An 18,496-nucleotide genomic window follows, 5' to 3' on the forward strand; every position below is an offset into this window, starting at 1 on the left:
CGTTCTTGACGTTGCCACTAAAAAGAGAATTTTTTTTCATTTCCCTGTTGCAGTTCAGGGATCCTCAATCACAATAGATATTCATAATTCAGATTCAAATTCAGTGGAATAATAATTATGAAGATCACTCCTAATCTGGATGAAAAAAGGAAAAAAATCTGTCGTGTTTAAGGGAGTTTTTAGTACATCAAGTAGGCATCAATTTGCTATTTTCGAACTTGTGTAAGAAAGTTCGACTCTAAAGTCCTTACAGGAAATTTTATGTGCCTCCACAGCTAAATATGCCGTTCAGAGAACATGAAGGTCCTGGTGACGCCATGTAGAGAACAAGCATATTTCACAGGTGCCACAGTGACACCATTAACAGGGTACAGATTAGATATGCTATAGTACAACTTCATGACACCATCTAGGGTCTATTGAGATTCTATCCAAAGTGCTTGGACGCAAATTGGTATGATATCACAAGACTTTATAAGTTGGTATCTCGTTGGTCTGAAGACTATAGGTTGCAACTCTACGCATCTGGAGACGAGCCCAATCTCCAGGATTTGCCGGAGAATCGAACATTTTCGATTTTTTGCAGAGACTATTTTCGTCTTCCAGCTTGTCTCCGAGACGTCTACGAGACGTCTCTGAGAAGTCTCCATCACTGTGGCCATGTCGTGGGGACTAAATTTGTCTGCAACATCTTCGAGATGTCCCCGCATATTGTGGAGGCCGTAATAACGTAATGGCGACGAGATGGAGAAGTCACTGAGAAAAGACGTCTCTGATAAGTCCCTGCGACTGCAAAAGTCGTGCCAACATCCCCGTGACTTCCAAGCAAATAAGTTGTCCCTTTGTTTGAAGACGTCTTGAACGTCGCCCTGGAAATCGGTTTAGTTGTGATAGCGAAAATAATTTCTTCGAGACGCTGGCATTGCGACAATGTTCCTCCCGTCAGATAGGCCCTCAATTCCCTCCCCCACCCCCACTTTAAGTTTGCAGCAATATCAAACTACTGACCATGGCTCATCTGACAACTGCTCGACATTGTGCATTTTCACATTCATTCATTCATTCATTTCATTATTTTTTTCCATTTTCATGTTTTCCACCTCCCAATGCATGACTTGAAAAAGCTGTGGTGCAGAAGAATGAAATTTGGTACTGAAGCATTGCGGAGAGTGGCTGATAGTACTAGCAATTGCCATGTACCTGTGCCATCTTTCCTCCAACTCCACTCCCTGAAGTCAGGGATCACATGATGACCCATGCTGTCATGATTCCAGTAAAAACTCACTTGCAGCAGCACTCATCTTCGAAATGTTGATACAGCGCCTCTTGAGCAGATAGGGTGGTTTCTGATGATCTGCTCCCACGTTATGACGAGATGATGCCTACCCTCGTTGACGCTGGCTGCCCCATAAACCTTGTTGCTCATCAGTCCTTGCTGGACATGAGCACGATTACTAAAATAGTTAATATGTCAGTGAGCTTTGGTTTGCTGACCCATACTACTTAGGCATTTTGCATTCCACATCAAAGCAAGTCTGAAGTAATGTCGCACCGTGTCAGTGCCTGATGTTGTGCTCTGGAAGAGAGGTATGCTGTACAGGAAAGACCACGACCCACCCGTAACTCCCTCAGATCAAAGGGATTAAAAAAAGCACACTACCGAAAATGTGATGTTATGCTCATCCGTGCGACTGTATACTGTTTTCAGAAAATGCTTTCAGAAAACATTATGTCATCCTTTGTAAGGATGTCTTTGCATAGATCGCATCTAAGATGTTGGAAAGCTGAAGGGTTGTGAGATCACAATTCCTGTTGGATATTTCCGTCTCGAATCAGGTGCTCAGGATGAGTTGTCCGTCCAATTTATTCTTGGATATCTGTGCGCTGATAAATGAGGGCAGTTCTTTATTTTTCAATCGTAATTTTCAGGAAGACGCTACGCTCTTCCAATCATAACTTGAGATTTGAGTGGTGCCATCACCATCTCTTGTCAGAGGACTGCACAGTGTTGCTGCACAAAAATGTTAAGATTATTTTCTTCAGGATCAGTATCCCATACAACATCAATAGGTGTTCAGTCTCCCTAGTCATTTGCGCTTTCAGTAAAGAAACGGTTCCGTTTGATAAAAAGAGAATTAAAAAAAAGATAAGAAAAAACCTTCAGCTGAATTGTCTTCACCTACTCTGATAAGATACTGCCATTAAAGGACTTTAATGATCGAATTCAGTTAAAGAGGACCTCCGAATGATTTTCAGACTTTCACATTTGAACAACTAAAAATTAGTTCAACTGAGTACAGAGTTCCAGAATTTTTAGTGATTGGTATGAGGAATGAGAATGTTTTCAAAATCTATAACAAATTGCAATGAACAAGGATGATGACATAGCAGCCTCACCATAAGAATGCATGAGTTGGGGCTCAAGGAAGCAGAACAAAAGAAGAAGGCATGCATAGATTTTTCACAGGTGAACTTGTTGAACAAGCGGTATTGTAATTGAATTACACTGCTACATTTCTGAAATAGATGAGGCTCTGATGTCATCGACACTGTTCAGTGTAATTTGTCTAAGATTTTCAATTTATTGGTTTCTCTGCTCAAGGACCACAATAAATTCAACAAATCTATACATGGAGCTGTCGATTTATGTACTACATGATGTGGAATTATGAAAATCGTCCGGAATGCTCCTTTAACTGCCCCTATAGAATACTGGTCTGACCTCGATTGAGGAGCTCCATTCCCTGGGAGCTTCGGCCATTGCTTCCTTCACTGAAGAAGCAGACACTGTCTTGTCAAGGGAGAACAGGCATACACCAATTTCAGCAGGAGGAGAATCATATCGCTTGCCAGCTGGAAAGTTATGTAATAGACCATGAAAGGTGACGAGGTGGCTCAGTCGGTAGCGTATGGCTTGCAGTCTAAAGACTTGTGTTCCGGCGCGGGTTCGAATCTCACTTATCTCAAGTCTAGCTGAGCAATGGTGTGTGTATTAGAGGTACAACACTTTGCACCCCATCACTTGGATATCAAAAGTGGAAGTCCCTTGTGTGTAAGAATCACAAACCCAGACAGATGGAGATCCCGAATCGGCATTCCGTTATCGGAAAACTCAAGGTGCATAAATCGGTAAAGTGGTCCACCCCAAGTACATACAACTGACCAGCTAGTTGTATAACGGGCTATCCAGCTATCTCGTCAGAAGGAAAAAAGAAGACAAAATAAGATTAGGCGTGTTCTTACCCTCTTTGCCATTGCACCCTGATTCGGCACCTTGGAATAGGATGCCGGCCGTATTTAAGCATGTATATATATATATATATATATATATATATATATATATATATATATATATATATATATATATATATATATAATACATTGAAACAACGAAAGGAAAAACTGACCAGAAACAATTGATAAATAGTGAAAACTTTGAGCAAAGAAAATGAGAAAAGAAAACGAAACCAATGGAAGCCCGTTTTTTGTGCTCAAAGATTTCAATATATATATATATATATATATATATATATATATATATATATATATATATATATATATATATCTCTTAAATATAATTTTTCATTTATTTGTCACAATCATTATTGATATGTAGGGGGATGGAACCGCTCTTGGCCCTAATTGACCATTGAAGGAGTATGGAAGAGGTGACAAATGGGACAAAATAGGGGTACCAGTGAATTGCAGTTGAATGCTCACAGACACCATTTCGAAAAATGCCTGATTTGACCCTAATTTGACCTTGAAAGTGACCTTGAGAGGTAAGAGTGACCTTGAATTGTAGAAATGATATTTAAAATCACATTCTCTAACCTCGTAAAATCTTCCACATGGGATTCATAACATTAATCAACCTTTTCAATTTGTAACTGCAGTTGATCTTTAACCCGGATGGCGGCCATATTGGATTTCACCAATATGGCGGCCCCAAGGGTTTTTAGTCTTGGCGCTCATCAAAAATCGAAAGAGTATGGTACAAGGGACCTATGAGCCAAATTTGGTGCTTTTGGAAGAATCTGAACCAAACCGCCCATTTTGAGCCCTTAGGCCCCCAACTAATACACAATAACTACATAATGACAGATTCTTTTTTTTTTAAATAACTTGCTCTGCATGTGTATGCAGCATGTAAGCTGACATGGTGTGACTAACAGCTTTCACCTATCACAATCGCGCTTAAGAGATCTGTACTATAGAACATAATTTCATGGCTAAGTTTTGGATAAAACTTGCAAAGACTCACAGAAGGAAGTTGTGAATAACAAAAAGAAACAAATATCCATGATATGTATCTCACATAAATAAGGGGAGGGGGGGGGGGGTGCGTGGTCAATATGTCGTAACAAATGCAGAATACCTCGCAACAATGTTCACTGTGAAACTGAATAATTTCCACATTAATCTATAGCACATGTACACCATACTTTGCATATTCTCAAAGGCAAACAGACAAATGATTAAAAGGACAGGACAGCAATCTTCTAGATTCTTACCTGCCAGGGCATTTTCCTGGTGAAGCATGGCATTGGCATACAACCGCAGCAGGCTCATCATGTTCAGGGTAACCAGAGGGGCTGCTGTGCTGTTGTGTTCTGCAAAAGGTGTAGAGAAACCTTCAGTCCCTAGCACTAAGATTCTCGCGAGTTGGACTACGACACATACCAGATTATTCTCTTTCTTTTGAAAACTTACTGCACTGCCTTCCTGTGGCTGTCACTTTCACTTTGGCAACTAGCCTTGACTGTAAGTGAAGCTATTACAGCATTATCACTGTTGTCCTCACCATCACCATTATCATCATCTAATTTTGATCCAGGTTTGTCCCTGATAACAGGGCTGGCTCGAATAATCAAAGAAAGGGACAAGAAAATAGACGCAGAACACTCCTTATGCGAGAAATCATATGACAAAATTTGCAATAGTGAAAACTGAAGAGATTTTGAATATCGAAACACAACATGTCTGATTTTATGAGACTCAGTCTGGTAAGACTTCGACACAGCATTGAAATAAAATCGACACCATCTTTATTTTGTGATATTCATGTAGACTTCTGAAGCAAAGTCAAGTCATAGGTGACATCAGACACCATACTCGGGGTATTACTTATGTTCTACAGAATAAGATGAATAACACGTGAAGAAGAAGCAGAAGCAGTGACCAGACCTACTGCCCCACCTGTAACGATAGTGACCACACCCACCTTGTGTCCAGACATCGATATCATCAGTCATCTGTGTCATCTGAACTTGAGCTTTGACCACATCGATGCCATTCATGTTCCACTCAGCAGCCATGCCGAGGGCACTATTTGCCAGGGCGACAAATTCATGTAGCTGAATCTCCAAGGCAACCACCTCTTGGATACGGGCTGGGGTAGGCGGGGCATAGCGAGACTGCAGATTGGCTAGAATGCTTGAGCAGCTGAAAAAGGGAGGGTTTGTGGATGAAAGAAAGTGATTATCACGAACAAGTTAGTATTCCTTCCAGATTAGGTTTGCTAAGAACCTTATATACAAATAGTGAACGGTCACCAGTGCGATGGTACGAGATTTTGCACGAGGTAAAAGATAGAGGTGCTCTATTCAACTGAAGCGAAGCCGAGCTGAATAGTGCACTTCATCTTTCACCAAGTGTAAAATGTTGTTCTGCATGAGTAAAGACCATACACTATCTGTTTTATACAATACCTTGGACGTCAGCAGATGTGGTCTAAACAGAGTTTTGAATTTAGCACAGAAATGGCAACCATTTTCAGTAAAGGTGAACGAGTAGCACAGTCACAGTCTGTCTAGCCGCTGTACACACACACACACACACACGAAAATCAGTCTCTAGAGATTTATGTCAATCGGCAATGAAAGCACTCCAAGCTAATTACTAATTGGCGAATAAAGCAGAGCAAGGGTTACACTGTAAGTGACCATTTCAAGATAACTAAGCACCTGCACAAAGGGTGTACTACCGTTACGTGACAGCAAAATATTCTGACACACAAGGGAAGGGATAAATGACATGATCAAGGTGTCACATCTGTCCTATCAAGAGAGATCCACCCACCTCTCAGAGGAGAAAGACTGCTTGAGCTGTTGAAGCCAGTGATGCCATACAAAGGTGCGAGTCATCTCACAGAAGTTTGGTGGGAACTGAGAGAGGAAATAGCAGTGATGTGACAGTATACATTATAATATGTACATACAGCAGTATATAACACAGACCACTCTGAAGTCCTCTAAAATTGCAATGTGTGAGAGTAGGATTTTAGTATAAAAAAACAAACAAAAACAAAAACAAAAACTATCAAGACATGGCAGAAGCTGTAATGCCACAATCTGAAAAGATCATCTTTAGTATACATTATAAATTAGTATAAAGTATAGTACATAATATGTACATACAGCAGTATATAACACAGACCATTCTAAAGTCCTCTAAAATTGCAATGTGTGAGAGTAGGATTTTAGTAAAAAAAAAAAAAAAAACAAAAACAAAAACAAAAACTATCAAGACATGGCAGAAGCTGTAATGCCACAATCTGAAAAGATCTTTCAAAATCTAAGCAATGCAAAGCTCACAGGCAGGGGTCAATGAACTTTTAGAGCCCAATGTTAAGTTTTTATGCAACAGGTAACTTCTTCATTGACAGGTCCTTATGCTCTGTTTTATACGATGCAAAATATGTGCATGACATGGCAGAAAATTTCTTCCCATAGTATGAAGGCTTTATTGCCTACACAAATGAAAACATGTGTACTATTGCATTTGAATGCAACAGAATGTGCTACAACAGCCAGACAGAATCATTACTTTCAAAACTTTCACAAAGCTTGGGTTTTTTAAACAACTATCCATAGAGACAGCTTACAGAATTACATGTCTCATGATGGGTAAGATTTAGGGACATACCAATACAACCACACTGTAGTATGCCTTGAGAATCTCCAGGCAAGAGATGACCAGGTCCCGCCTCTGCTTCAGTGTCTTTTCCACATCATTCTCTGCCTGTTCACACTGGGATACAAAGTTATCATGGGCGCATTGAGAGAGAATGTTGATTCATCTCCATGGCAAGCTTCCACTACAGACAATTTTAAGAGATTTGGAGTTACAACGTCTGCTGGTACTTCAGTATTCTTACAAAATACGATACAACTTCCTAACTCGTCAATTACACAAATAAAAAATAGAACTCAATTGGTTGAAATTTGTGGGGTAGCCTTGTGGTTGTAACAAATCATTTGAAATATCAATACCGCATTGAGGGACTTTTGCCATTTGTTTGTACCAAGACAGAAATTGCTCTGCAGAGATCTCCCTACATAATGCATGATCTAGATTAGTCTAGGGTCTAGATTTTTTTGAAGTCCATCATTCTTAATGAAGAGCACGGTGCATGTTACAGTGACATAAATTTATGAATGTTTACACCTGATGAGTGATCACTGGGTCATACCTGCTGGATGATCTGTGCTTGGCCAGCATTTTGTAGAAAACCAACGGCTGGTACATAGCTTGGCGCTCCTTTAAGGATAAAAGGACGATAATGTAAGTATTGTTGACAGTCAGATTGATGGAAATGACACCATAACAGCACTTCAGCCAATCTTACTTGAGTTATGAACAAAGACATTTAGAAAGGGAAAATACAGTACCTCTAGATTCACAGTATTTTCCAATAGCCTCTCATCACTCAGTGCTCTGTATCAAATTCATTCATGACAGAAGTTCTTATACACAGGAACAAAATACATCAATTTCAGTTTACAGTTACTATCACAGTCCTGTCATCAAAACAAACAAGTTTATTCACTGATTAACCTCAATTGACTTCATACCTGTACCAAAACAATGACCTAAGTAGAAATGTTTTTGTATGTATTTCCCATTTCCCATACCTTGATGTCCCTCCAAGATTCATCCATTTCATAATTCATCACTCAATCTATCGTAACAAATGTTTACAATTGACTCCACCATGAGCCAGTATTTAGTTCCACTTTAAAGACACATTCATCCATTCTATCTTCACTCCTTTTATCCTTCCACTAATCTAGGATTCACTAGTTTTAATCTCACCCTCATCAATTCATTCTACACTCAATTTTTCCTTTCCTCTAGCAGTAATTAATCCCTCTAACACTCATCAAATCTCATTTTGCACATCACCTCCCTCCATCCCTCTCTCCCTCCCTCCATCCATTCTCACCCAGGCCCAGTGGCTGGTCCAGCTGTTGGCTGAGAGCTTCCAGGTCCTTGATAGCCCCCAGGGCTATTTGGTGCTGTATGTGATGGTTGTACAAGTCTTGCAGCTGGGCATCCACTGCTTTCAGCACACCATCCCTCGCCTCCAACAGCTGCCTGTGTTCTCGGTACCTGTCCAAGCGATCATTAAACCCAAGTAAGAAAGTGAGATGATCAAATTCAAACTACCAGCATATTCCTCAATCTTTAAATGCCACTGTAAACTTTCATAGAAGAGAAATGTATCCAATGGAGAATTTTCCATCAAATTTACACAGAGAAAATCAAAAATGCTGTAAGAAAATTTAAATTACAATGAAGTTGATTCAATCCAACAAATATGAAATTAATGCCCATTTTAATGTCGGTGGGCAAATGACTACAGCAAACTACTAGTATGGACTTATTAGTACAGTTGTACTAGCCACATGATAGTGGCATTGCTTGCATGCCTCCTTATTTGCTCTGTCTGTCTGCATTGCCAATAATTTCACATTTTCTTGCAAGACGCAGATTTTCCCTCATTATTCAGATAATAAAATATCAATGATAGTACATTACACATCCTCCCAGAGAGAGAAATATGATTCCTTCACAAACTTGAAAAGACAACAATGAACTCACGTTGTGACTCCTTGTTCTCATCTATTAAACTGCAAATTCTGAGGATCTGTCATTTGATTCAATTAATTTCTCTTAATACCATTTCCTTCTCAAAGCATCTTCTCCATCAGACATACACCTTTCGTCATCCTTCCTTCCTCTTATAAGTGAGTGCACACATGTCAGAGTTAACTTCATTTATGTTCACTACTCAAATAAACAACCATACAAAGAAATGCATAGCAGCTCTCCACTAAATGCAAATATGACAGGAATCTTTACAACGTGTCAACCATACGAAAGGTTACCATACACACAGCAACCCTCAACTGTAAGTAACAGGCCATGAAAAGTCTGGAGTGAGTGAGAAATCTGACCTTTCGTTGAGAGTGTGTATGGGATGTGCCTTGTCCCTCATGGCACTCTGGATCTCTTCCAGGTAGCCTTCAAACTTATCGACATCATCCTTCATCTCCTTCTTCTCCTCCACATCCTCCAGGAGGGTGTCTAGATGTTCCTCCAGTTTGATCATAGCATCCAACATGTCATCCCTGGAGGGAGAGAGGGGCCACACAGACAATACAGGCATGTATCAATCAAATCACATCTTCCCTAGTAGAAGGGCTACAAACCTTTTTTCCTCCCTCGCTTTCTTGTGAACTGGATTTTTTCTCCAATGCAAATCAATCACACACACCCATCCATAGACAGAAAAACCCACCCACAAGATGTTCTTTCCCTTCAATGCAAATCAAATCACAAAAACAGAAAAACCCACCCACAGCAATATACACACACAAAGATTGCCTAATAAAAAGTGTATTGTCTATAAATGGCTTTCCACTGTGTCAGGCATATGCATCTCCGACACAATCTGAAATAACTGACAAGTTTGTCATGTCACAATACCACTGTAATAAGGGTTTTAAGCTGTTACTGCCTCTTGCGGTAGACTACTCAGCATAGCATGTGGTGTCAAACAAATTGGGAGAATCAGCAAAATCTTGATACTTGTACACTCTTCCCAAAGTTCTTAAAACATAATCATTAGGAAAGGATAAAACAAGTAAGAAAACTGACTGGTTTTGAGTCCATGCCTCCTTCATCTCAAAGACGCGGGACTGGAAGAGGCTCCTGGTGATTTCAACTTCCACCTCCTTCTTGTTCAGACCAGTCTCAGCCACGGCTCCTGCGTTGACCTGGCCACCCCCGTAGATGCCTCCCGCAAAGCCCCTGTCGTTGGCCGTGGTCCAGTCCACCAGGGGGTCGTAGACAAAGGCCTCGAGCAGGTTCAGCAGGGTCTCTCGTCCCTTGCGCATGATCTTCAGCACCTCCTCAGACGACTGACGGAAGTTGCCCTGAGTGGTCCAAGGATCCACATCATTTTACAAATTGATTAACATTCTCTCCACTTTATTGCATGGGGTATTGTTCAAACAAATTTGCCAACTTACTGTGAAGGCAAAAATTGTAGTAATGGTAATGTGAGGCAGTTTTACTGAATTGCTCGAAGGTATACATTTCGTTATATTAAATGGGTTAGTCAAATACCGGTTAGTGATTGGCTAAACACAGTCACATGATGGAGGTACATTCGTTATGTTCGCCCATGGGCGAACATTCTTGTAATGTTCTCCCATGGGAAAACATTTTCACGTAACAAATGACAGAAGGCCTAGGACCACACGCACACAGTGAATTTGGCTCTGCGCAATCATGTGAGCAATCGAGTGCATTGTGCTGGTGGTTGACGTTGACGCATTTGACGTATCGTATTTGACTAACCCATATAATATAACAGATGATGACTTTTGTTGTCAGAAACATGTACCAAACGTTCCGCCCTCAGGGTTTGAAATGCTATTTCGGGAGGCTATAACCTCCCTCAATAGCATTTCAAACCCTTCGGGTGGAACATTCAGTATGTTCCCTCCCCGCCAGTCATCATATATGTAATACATACTCATCTCCTTTATTGCAATAACAATAAATCATCCTTCAATGTGAGCCATCAATTTGTTTTGATAAATACAAACAACATTCATATGTTACTTGGTGACTGTACAACATTGTATAGTACGATACAATGCATTTCTGATTCCTCTGTGTTGACTGCCAGCATTTCAAATCAGTTTCATTCCTTGCTTATCTACTGATGTGAACGGGAGTAAAGAATTGACAAAAAAAAAAGAGCACAAAATGATAGCTATGCATACAATATGTAACATCAACTACATACTTGTCTTCTAAGTTTAGATATTGAGCTGACACACATTATGGAAGAAAACGAGAAGAACAAACAACTTTTCAGTGCAAGACATCTTCGACATAGCTGAAGACAAATTAGTGAGACAGTCATGAGTGACAGGCAGCAATTCAATCGAACTCACCTCAACCCCGGTAATCCCTAGAGCTGCCTGGATATTCTGCGTCATTCGGAATGGAACCCGTTCAGGGACTCGTAGGTTCTTCCCTTTCTCAAAGCACACATTGTAGTCAATGTGAACCACCTGGAAAACAAGAAAGAGTTGACAGACATCACAAGGCATTTATAATAATTGAAAATCTATGATGCCTTGTATCTTCTGTATCATCAGGCTTCATTTTCTACATGTTTCGCAGTGCTTTACTTTTTTCTTTTTTTTTGGGGGGGGGGGGTGGGGTGCCAAAAGCCTATCATAAACATAAAACATGTACTAATGTAATCTAATTTTGCACAATACAACACAATCAAATCCATGTAGGAGCTTGGAAACTTTGTGCTAATACTTCATCTTACAATTAATGTTCTTGTAAATGATTCTCAACAATCGTAATAACAACAGTATGTCATGATGATAGTGACTCAGACTGTAAATTCATTACAAAACCAAATTGTTGGTGGAATCGTAAATCTCCCTTTTATTTGGTGATGAAAATATGACCATACAGGCAAGGCAGGATCCATCACTCTTTAACATTATACATGAAGATGAAGACAACACACAGACTTTTTAACTCTTTGCTCTGTTGCCACGGAAACATAGAGAGAGAGAGTTACTTTACCTCTCCGGTCAGGAAGTTGACCAGTACGTTGTCCAGATGCCTGTCTCCCAGACCAATGATGTAGCCAATCATGGACATGACAGCCGTGGAGCGGCTGAAGGCCTGGGTTAGGTGCCACCACTCTGAAGCACTGCCACTGCTGCACCACAGCTCCCTGTCAGGGACGTGGTGAGAGGGGACAGGGGAAGAGTTCAATATTTGTCTGACCACTACATTAGACCAATCAAGCATGGGCCCTTCTGATATACTACTGTAAGCATTGCTGTATCATCAACAATGGTATTCAAGGGACCTTGTCATATCAATTATCTGTCTTGCACGTGAAATGTGACTGGCCTCTATCACAAGATCACTTGGGTCGATAGTCTCATACTTTGCCCACTTGATGTCATTCTATTCAACAGATTCACATAAACCACAATAATTAGCAACAATGAAGGGATTACCAGATTAAGCTGAACAAGAGTTGAAAGTGAAGAGTGTGTAAAGGGTTTTTAAGAAATGAAAAGGGGCCTCTAAGACACACCTAATAACACTATTCCAACAACAAAAAAAAAAAAAAAAATGTTCTAGAAAACTCCGAAACTTTAAAGTAATGTAGAAGTACTGCTCTTTCAGAAAATATGAAAAACCCAAGACTGACTAGATTGACCCCTTTCACCCATTCTGAGTCCTCACATAAAGTCAGTGAGTGCGACTTCTTGTTGGGTTTGTTGGAAAGAGATTCTTACTTGGCCAGGAGATAGTCTGGAGTGTCATCAATCAGATCCTGTAGGACTCTCCTCATCATGCTCACAGGCCAGTCCTTACGGGGAGTGTGGCTTGGAAGACCCTGTGTGAACACAAACCAAACAACCACATCTTGTTCTGGGGTCTTACTGCACATAGGACAATATGGAACTTTAATGGCGGTTAATCAAGACTGTGAAAGCTAGCTACCTATTGTCATGGTAACTGCTACCACTTATGTTCAAATGTCATGGAAGAGGGTCATAACAAACTTATCTTTTGCAAGGTTCATATCAACTTTTGATCTATCAACTGACTCCCTGTTTAGATAGAAGACACGCAAACATACCCCAAATGTCATCTGTGCATCTTTCAATTCTACAGGCATCTTCCCTTTATTCAAATTCATGATTTTTTACGTCGATGTAGGGCAATTTGTCAATCAGTTGCAATCTTCCCTTTATGTTCACAGACATTATTACTCCCCAAGGAGACATTTCAAATAAACTCCCATTTTGATACTCATCTTAAGGAAACATTTGTGGTTGTTATACAAGTTGTATCAATTCTTCTCTGTCTTCAGGAACTCAGCAGCCCTTAGACATTAAAATGAAGTATGTAAGTTGAAGAAAATTGGTAAAGTATATACATGAACTTAATGGGTGGTCACTGCTGACAAAGAATTAGAATCAACTAACCTCCTCCTTCAGGGCCTTGGTGACTTTGTTGTAGAAGATCTCGCTGGGCTTGGCGACAGGTGGTGGAACATAACCATCTCCAGCCTACGGATATCCAGCAAGGGTTAGAAGAAAGTTTGGTATTAAACATTATCAAGGGCTCAAAAGATTTATCATTCCTGAAGTGACTTATATGGAATTTAATCTGTGCTCTAGTACCTTATGTTTGTAGCACTGCTCAGCATGGTAAAATCACACGAATTTTCATATCATCATGTCAAATACATTTACCTGTTCTACATATTACTGTTTATAAAAAAAAATAAAATAAAAAAAGGTTAATACTGAATACTGTGACCAGCATTAATTGATGCAAAATATATATCATTCACTTGCTGACAAAAATATTTGCATGGAGTATGTAGCTAACATTAAAACTATATCAAGAGTCGACTACCTCACATCCTCTACTGGTCCATACCACAGCTTAGTATATTTGGTTCAAGACACCCCTCCCAACCCTATCCCCCCCCCCCCACCCATCTCTCCAGGGGAAAAAAAAAAGAAGAAAAAAAAAAACCCAGATTGGCTGACATCTTAATCACCCATGCCAACTAACCTTTGAGGCACCCGCAGTAGCAATGGCCTCTCTCTGCTGCCATCTCTTGTAGAGACCAAAGAGTGCGGAAGCTCCATCCACCCACGAGATCAGACCAGATCGGGGACCCAGGGGGGTCACAGAGTAGTGGCAGGCATGGAAGAGGGGAGCATCTTGCCTGCCAAGTCAAGAGGAAAGAGGACGGCAATGAGAGCATATTGCAATTAAAGTGACATCTTCAAATTTCTGGGTTCTCCAGGTTCCTTTTCATACTGTGTCTTGGTCATATCACAGCGCCATCATTTGCATAGTGATCCTTACTGGATTTGAATGCAGGACAAATTCTTTCACTTCACTTTTAATTTGAAAATTATTAAGAGAAAAAAAAAACAAACATTCTCTGTCTTGATACACTCAATAACATGAAACACCCACAGCAATCAATGAGTAATATTACAAGATTTTTTTTTCTGTGAAAAAGACAAATTTGTGACACTGACTACACATGCAAATTGCAATAAAATGACAGAAGAATTTCATCAAATTGAATAATTATTTAGTACCCGCTGCATGCTATAGGGACTACATGTAGAACCAGCACTAGCTATCAGGCAGAAGGTGGGTGGTCTAGTGGACAAGACTCGTGTCCGGAGATCAGGTCATAGGTTCGAATCCTGCTCGAGTATTTGTGCCCATGATTTCTTTTGTCATGGCTACTACTAAAACACACTGATCAATTTGGTGCTTACTTATGTTGATGTAAGGCAATTTGTCAATCAGTTGCAATTGCCTGAGTTTTTTACTACGTGTTTGGTATTGTATTACTGTGATCACCCAATACAAAATTATCTGATGTATTTTCTCCTCGAAATAGAAAATAGGACCAACCTCTTGTTCCTGGCAAACATGGAGTTGACGATGGAGAGGAACTGCATGATCCTCTCATCCAGGTGCAGGTCTTCGAGTCCTTTGAAGAGGTAAGTGTACTTCCTCCCATCGGAGCCCTGGAACACCAGCTTCTTGGGCTTGGTCTTGGTTGGCAGGATGTTGACAGTGTTGACAAATGACTCAATGTGGACAACCTACAAAGAGCAGTGATTGATTTCATATAGTCACAGCTACACTAGAGAAAGTCTTAATTATGGTTAAGGCATATTTCTTCTTTGTTTCAAGGGTGAATTATCCATCACAATTTTCAGGGACATCCTAACACAACTTTTATTTTTTACTTCTCACACTCCCATTATACAAGGTAGATACTGCTTGATACAATGAAGTGCCATATGTGACCGGCGACAACGGTTTCAGGCAAAAGTCGGGAATTTTGAAAATTTGTTTTTTCATTCAATCATATTGCCCATTTCCTAAGCTTTGCATTGATATAAAATACTTGTATTCTCCGGCACCGAAAGTGGTCATGTAAAGCGAAATATAATGCACTTTGATTTGTTAGCCTGACAAAATTGCGAGAAAACAGGCTTTGAAAATACACCTCTTGCTCGAAGACAATGCCGAGCGGCGATGCGAGGCGAGAATCACCCATCCGTACGATGGTGCCAATCGAGATTAAGCTCCCCCTCTAGCAACCACAGCGGCTTTTGATTGGCTCACTGAGAGAGTCAAATTTCCCGGGCACCTTACTCGGAATTCAGCGTATGGAGCCGAACGAATACACAATGCGTTTCGCTCGGGTTGTTTACCAGTACCTCTTTCAAGATGGCGGATACGATATCTACAAGCTTTCTGGTTATGTTAATGCGTGTGTACTTTATGTGCACGTATCAAGCAATGCATCCACACGCTATGCCCCTGTGTACACATCACAGGAGCAGATGGCGCATTCGTAACCACATCTTTACAAATCACGTTTTCATTGCGGTCAATGTGTGTTGTAAATTTCATCATTTGGGACCCTTTCAAAGGCAGAAAGAGGGCAAAGGTCACGCTACCTGTTGTTTTGTTTTGTTTTTCAAGACGTGCATGTGCTGCATTGTGCGATAAAAAAATATTAAAAAATACTCTACTTAGTTTGGTGCAATTTTGACGTTTAGTATTTGAATATTGGTCATTTATGACCGCTCCTTTCCTCTCTTCTGCTGTCTTTTGAGTAAGCCTGCTGTCATATTTACTACCAGCACAATTGAAAAGTGAGTTTCCGATCACACGTTGCACGATTTGTGTGGCGATTTGCGACTCTGATACGTTCAAACCATGTTCCCCATCATATCTGTTTTTACGTTGGAAGTTGCCGCCTAGTGTTGCTGTTCACTTTTTGTTTCACTTCCGTTGTCGAACATTGCGCTGTAGAAAAGCTTGGTTAGAAAACCAATCGAAGAGCATACACTACAGAGAGAGCGTACTGGTGGTCTCTATTGTAGCAACAACAATGGAGCATGCATGCGTGGACAAGACATTTCGGAAACGCTGCAAGACGTACTCCGAAAGCCAAACTATGTAAATGTGTGCGACGCATTAGCCAATCGCACGCGAGATGCCGCGCCATTGCAACACTGGGCATATTGGCGCTGCGTTCGAAAGACGATCGAAACTGACGAGTGCGATCCAACATAGGGTGTTTGAAATTCTATTTTCGATGGGAAAACCTTAGTCTTATGCTATGAAATTTGGTGTAGATGTAGAAAACATATCAAAGATTCTATTTCTGCAAAAACCCAAAATCGACAAAAATAATGGTCAAAATCTTTGAACCCCGCCTAGGAGGGAATTTGCTCTTGCGACTTTTGCCTGAAACCGTTGTCGCGGGTCACATATGTTTATCAACTATAGAGAGTGTTCAGTTTTAGTCAAGTTTTGAAATAACCTGTTCAGAGACAACAAAAATGTAAAACTCCAAAGACTAGAGAGTATTGTAGCACTTGTTGGTCATTTATAATCATCATCACATGTACACTAGACCATACCTTCTTATGTCATTAATTTCAGAGCATTAGCTCACAAAAGCAAGCACACACACAAAAAGGATGGTACATAGATCTTTCCACCTATGTCTATTTTCCTGTACTTGGAAAACATTACAAGGATTTCATGTCAATAAAGATCTGCTTCTATAAGACCTGGGGCTTATTAACTTTGTGAGACACAAAGTATGTTTAAAACTGTAAGCAACAGTAAATATGACTGTCTTTACAATCCTATCAATTTGAATATTTGGAATGTACAGGCACAATTCTGCCAATCTTCACTAAAGTTACAGGAAGTAGAGTACATGGGCTTACCTGGTTAGAATGGCAGACCTGTCCAGGGAGAGGGATAGCTGTGGTCTTCATGCTGGCCAGTCTGGGACTGATCTCACTCATCTGGAGGAGGAACGTGGAGCGGCGATTGGACCGCTGCTGCAGCATGTGGCCAAGCTGGTGGGTATGGAAACACAACACAAAGTAGACAAAAGACTAGAGTGCCTTAGCAAGTACCAATTTTTATGAAAACTGTCACTACAGAGTTTAGCTGATTTTGAGTACACACATATTTCATCAGAGGGAGGTGTCAAATCTAGATCTTTGGCCTAACATATGGACTCAACAAACAAGGAAGTGAAATTTCACGGAACTGAGAAAGTAAAGTGGCATTGGAAAGTCACTTCAGCTCTGTTTGAAGAATCAAAGCAAGATGTCATCAAATAACCTCCATGTACTGTTAGGGGTTAATAAGTTTCGAGATGTCCTGAATGATAACATAATGATTACAGAATAGAGACCACAGGAAGGACAAAACAGAGTAGAACACATACACACAGACCTAAGGTGTTTTATAGAGTTTCTCTATGGCTCCATATTGTTTCTTTGCACTTGACTGTCATATTCTATCTATTCCAGTCCGTATTCTATCTACCTACCCCAGTGCATACAATTAAGCAAACAGCAATCACATTCACACACCTCAATAGCAGACACTGCGATAAATTTTGACTACAGTAAGAACAGTACACCTATTTCTGCAGGAAGTACACTCTGTATCTCTCCACTCACTTGTTTGAAAGGGGCCCAAGATGGTTGGGGCTGCTCAGGGTTCTCTGGGTACTTGATGGCCTTGATAGCCAGCTCTAGCTGCCCTAGGAAGGTCTCCTGGAAGGCTTTCTCATTGGGAGTCTCTGCCTGCTTGCTAGTGATGCTGTGTAGCTGCTCCAAGGTGAAGACAATCTAAAGCCACGACATGAAGGAAGAAATACACATGAAACTCCTGATCAGAAGTGAATATATCAAAATTGGAAGTGAAAATATTAAAAGCAGTAGGCCTTATGCAAATCTACTTCAATTCCTTGTAGTTCTCACCAACCATTTCACCTGCAAGATACTAGAAGTATGGTACACAATCAGATCAAAATGCTACTGAGTTTTGAGAAGGAGTATATAAATTGCTACACAACATATTTTGTTTTTATTGTCGGGTGATTAACATCATACTAACTATGTTGAATTCCTCATGAGACACTCCCAAGAAGAAATGAAATGAAATGAGGAACACAGATGAAGCCATGAAAATGAAAACAGGAATTAATTTAGAGGTGAAATGTAGATTAGGAAGTGCTAATGGAAGTATTCGAACTGCCCTTTGCCCTACCTCC

General features: G+C 40.4%; 1 protein-coding gene across 1 annotated transcript in view; it reads right to left on the reverse strand.

Moving 5' to 3' along the window:
- The window catches only part of LOC140231386 (serine/threonine-protein kinase SMG1-like), a 77,881-nt gene that overhangs the window by 17,770 nt on the left and 41,615 nt on the right, over window positions 1–18,496 (reverse strand). Inside the window, exons 42-57 of the mRNA XM_072311513.1 lie at window positions 17,901–18,071; window positions 17,151–17,285; window positions 14,803–14,996; window positions 13,936–14,092; window positions 13,338–13,421; window positions 12,642–12,742; window positions 11,911–12,064; window positions 11,256–11,375; window positions 9,946–10,223; window positions 9,243–9,416; window positions 8,228–8,394; window positions 7,475–7,542; window positions 6,928–7,032; window positions 6,082–6,167; window positions 5,225–5,445; window positions 4,515–4,613 (exon numbers count right to left, since the gene is read on the reverse strand). Of these exons, the coding sequence (XP_072167614.1) occupies window positions 4,515–4,613; window positions 5,225–5,445; window positions 6,082–6,167; window positions 6,928–7,032; window positions 7,475–7,542; window positions 8,228–8,394; window positions 9,243–9,416; window positions 9,946–10,223; window positions 11,256–11,375; window positions 11,911–12,064; window positions 12,642–12,742; window positions 13,338–13,421; window positions 13,936–14,092; window positions 14,803–14,996; window positions 17,151–17,285; window positions 17,901–18,071 (2,314 nt within the window). The remainder of the gene's footprint in view (window positions 1–4,514; window positions 4,614–5,224; window positions 5,446–6,081; window positions 6,168–6,927; window positions 7,033–7,474; window positions 7,543–8,227; window positions 8,395–9,242; window positions 9,417–9,945; window positions 10,224–11,255; window positions 11,376–11,910; window positions 12,065–12,641; window positions 12,743–13,337; window positions 13,422–13,935; window positions 14,093–14,802; window positions 14,997–17,150; window positions 17,286–17,900; window positions 18,072–18,496) is intronic.

The sequence above is a fragment of the Diadema setosum genome, chromosome 8, assembly GCF_964275005.1.
Source record: "Diadema setosum chromosome 8, eeDiaSeto1, whole genome shotgun sequence".
NCBI lineage: Eukaryota > Metazoa > Echinodermata > Echinoidea > Diadematoida > Diadematidae > Diadema > Diadema setosum.